Source organism: Protobothrops mucrosquamatus, unplaced genomic scaffold (assembly GCF_001527695.2).
Source record: "Protobothrops mucrosquamatus isolate PMUCROS unplaced genomic scaffold, P.Mucros_1.0 scaffold4519, whole genome shotgun sequence".
Classification (NCBI taxonomy): Eukaryota; Metazoa; Chordata; class Lepidosauria; order Squamata; family Viperidae; genus Protobothrops; species Protobothrops mucrosquamatus.
In genome coordinates this window covers 80821-83528 of record NW_015390424.1, presented here as the reverse complement: position 1 = coordinate 83528, position 2708 = coordinate 80821, and the positions used below count along the sequence as shown (strand labels likewise).

Genomic DNA, 2708 nt, shown 5'->3' with positions numbered 1-2708 from the left:
ATTTGGGGTTCACATCTCCCTGTGATATTAAATGACTCAGAACCAACAGGACACAGTTGACTATAAACATAAAAAAACACCTCTCTTCTAGCTTTGAAAATAGCAGGATTATCTTTTTTCTATTAGCTGCCTTTCTCCGTATTTGCTTTAACGTTGATTGCTGGGTTATGATATCTGTGGAGGTAGAGACTATTGTTTCATCTTCAAATGCTCACTGTGCAAATAAATTTCAGACCCAGGCTTTAGACTGTATCAGGTTATAGATACACCAAGGGGCCAAGGTGGGAGGCTTGATCACGATCGCATTTCCATTTAATGTCAGAGGTGCTTCTCTCAATTAGCTATTAAATTGATTTGCCAAATGAACAGTCTCACCCACAGCTTTTGGGAAACAGTTACTAACTGAAATGCAATTGTTTTATAGATGCATGCGGGTTATGAATGAATGTATGAAGGGCTTGCCTTCAGAAATCGTAGGCGCTCCATCACTGGAGACTTTCTAGAAGAGACTGGACAGCCACTTATCCGGAATGGTATAGGACAGGGGTCTGCAACCTTGACCACTTTAAGACTTGTGGACTTCAGCTCCCAGAATTCGTCAGCCAGCTATGCTGGCTGAGGAATTCTGGGAGCTGAAGTCCACAAGTCTTAAAGTGGTCACGGTTGCAGACCCCTGGGTATAGGATCTCCTGCTTGAGCAGGGGGTTGGACTGAAAGACGTCCAAGGTCTCTTCCAACTCTGTTATTCTGTTATTCTGGTCGTTTCGTCAATGATGTTAAAAGAGCTACAAGCCTCACTTGTATCATTCCGGCAAACTTATTGGACCCTTGTTCTTTGTGTAATAGAAAAAAAATGACAGTGTTTTTACAGCTGAGCGATACATTTTTAAGGGAGGAGATTTTGCATTTGAATGACGTACAGTGAGAATTGCTAGTTCAGGCAAGAAATGTATATATAAAATCCCTGAAATCTCACTGAAAATCTCTAATAACAATATCATATGTTTCATGTAGACTGATAATCATTCCTTTTCCAGTTTTATCAGAGAACATTTCCACCCAAATCAAACTTTATTCCAAGATTCCTTGTCGGGAGCTACAGAGTTGGTATATGAAGCTGTAATGTAGATGAGTTCACTTACTAAATTTGTCATCAATTGAATTCTGATCCATATGACTGGTCACTATCCTTCACTTCTACAATAGCACTGTAGAATGAAAGAAGTATAATTCAAAAAGCTATTTCTGTCTATCCATCTGTCCACTCACCCTTTAGTACAAAAGGAAGCATATCTACAGGTATATTGCTTGAATTCTGATATTAAGCAAGTTTCTAAGCACCACTCTATTTTCATTCATTCCATCATTTACCTTTTTTCAAGACCTTAGTCTTCCAATTGTAGTTCATGAGAAGATAATTCAATGCGAATACTTTTTAATAAAGCTAAATTCCAATAAAACTGAATTTTAAAATAAATTTGTGGAAAAGAAAAAAATGTCTTAAGAAGAACAATGATGTTTTGAGAAAGGGAATTTCAGAGAAGGATTTCTGTTTAATACGATGCACCTTTGATAAGCTTTGATGGTATCATATCCTATTAATATTATAGAGGAAATGGAATAGCATCTCCTTGGAATATATAACAGTGCTTTATACCTTTGACCGGAGTATAATCATGTTTTGTTGCAATTCCCACTTTGTAAGGTTAATACTCTTTTGCCTGATCACTGATCATTAAAATGAATTTAACATAATTAATTACTTATAGAGGAGCCAATTAGAACAAAAATAAAATCATTTTGAATTTACCAGTTTCAATTATTTAATATTTGACTTTTTCTTTAGACAATTCGCCAGAAATTTCCTCTCCTCACCACTAGGCGGCTGGGTACAAGAGGCCATTCAAAGTAAGTGCCATTCTTTTTAAATTCATTCTTATCTAGATAAAGCCATGCATTCTTGGTACAGGTAGCTGGAATCCAAATGTGTTATTAGCTGAAAAACACTTTTTAGAGTAATCAAACTGGTGGTGGTCCATGTTTTGTTGAATTTCAATTCCCAAAATTCTTCAAGGAGCATAAACACCATGCTAACTAGTAGATTAGAGGAGTTGAAACAGTGGTGGGATTCAAATATGCGAACAACCGGTTCTCTGTATGGATACCACTTCCAGAAGTCCATTGTGGACCTAGGCAACAGAAAATTAGCTACCGGTTCTGCCGAACTGGTGAGAACCGACTGAATCCCACCACTGAGTTGAAGGTCTACATATCTGAAAGAAATCCAGATGTGTGGAAGTCTGCTATGAAGGATATAGCAAAGTGTAGCAATTCCCATGTTTCTTGTCAAGTTGTATTGACTTGCTTACTGAAAACCATAATTTCCCATTTCCTTCATGCTCCAAATCCTTATAATCCCCCAAAACCCTTTATAGAGATGTACCGGTATATTTGGATTCCAATGGAAGGAATCATGAGGTGATGGAAATATCACTCAGAATGGCAGACTTTTGAGTAGAAAAGCTCTCGTTATATGTTTGTTTGTTTGTTTATTGTGCACCTTCAAATCAGTGTTGACTTTAGCAAGCAGCCTGGACAAGTCCTTGCAGTTTTCTTGGCAAGATTTCAATAGTGATTTGCCATGGCTTCCTAGGAGAGAGAGAGAGAGAGAGAGAGAGAGAGAGAGAGAGAGAGAGAGAGAGAGAGAG

General features: G+C 37.7%; 1 protein-coding gene across 1 annotated transcript in view; it reads left to right on the top strand.

The window, feature by feature from the left end:
- Nucleotides 1-1846: 1846 nt before the first annotated feature.
- RFX6 (regulatory factor X6) overlaps nt 1847-2708 on the top strand; it is a gene marked incomplete at its 5' end in the record, with an annotated part of 34207 nt that continues 33345 nt past the window's right edge. Inside the window, one exon of the mRNA XM_029286677.1 lies at nt 1847-1908. Coding sequence (XP_029142510.1) covers nt 1847-1908 — 62 coding nt within the window. The remainder of the gene's footprint in view (nt 1909-2708) is intronic.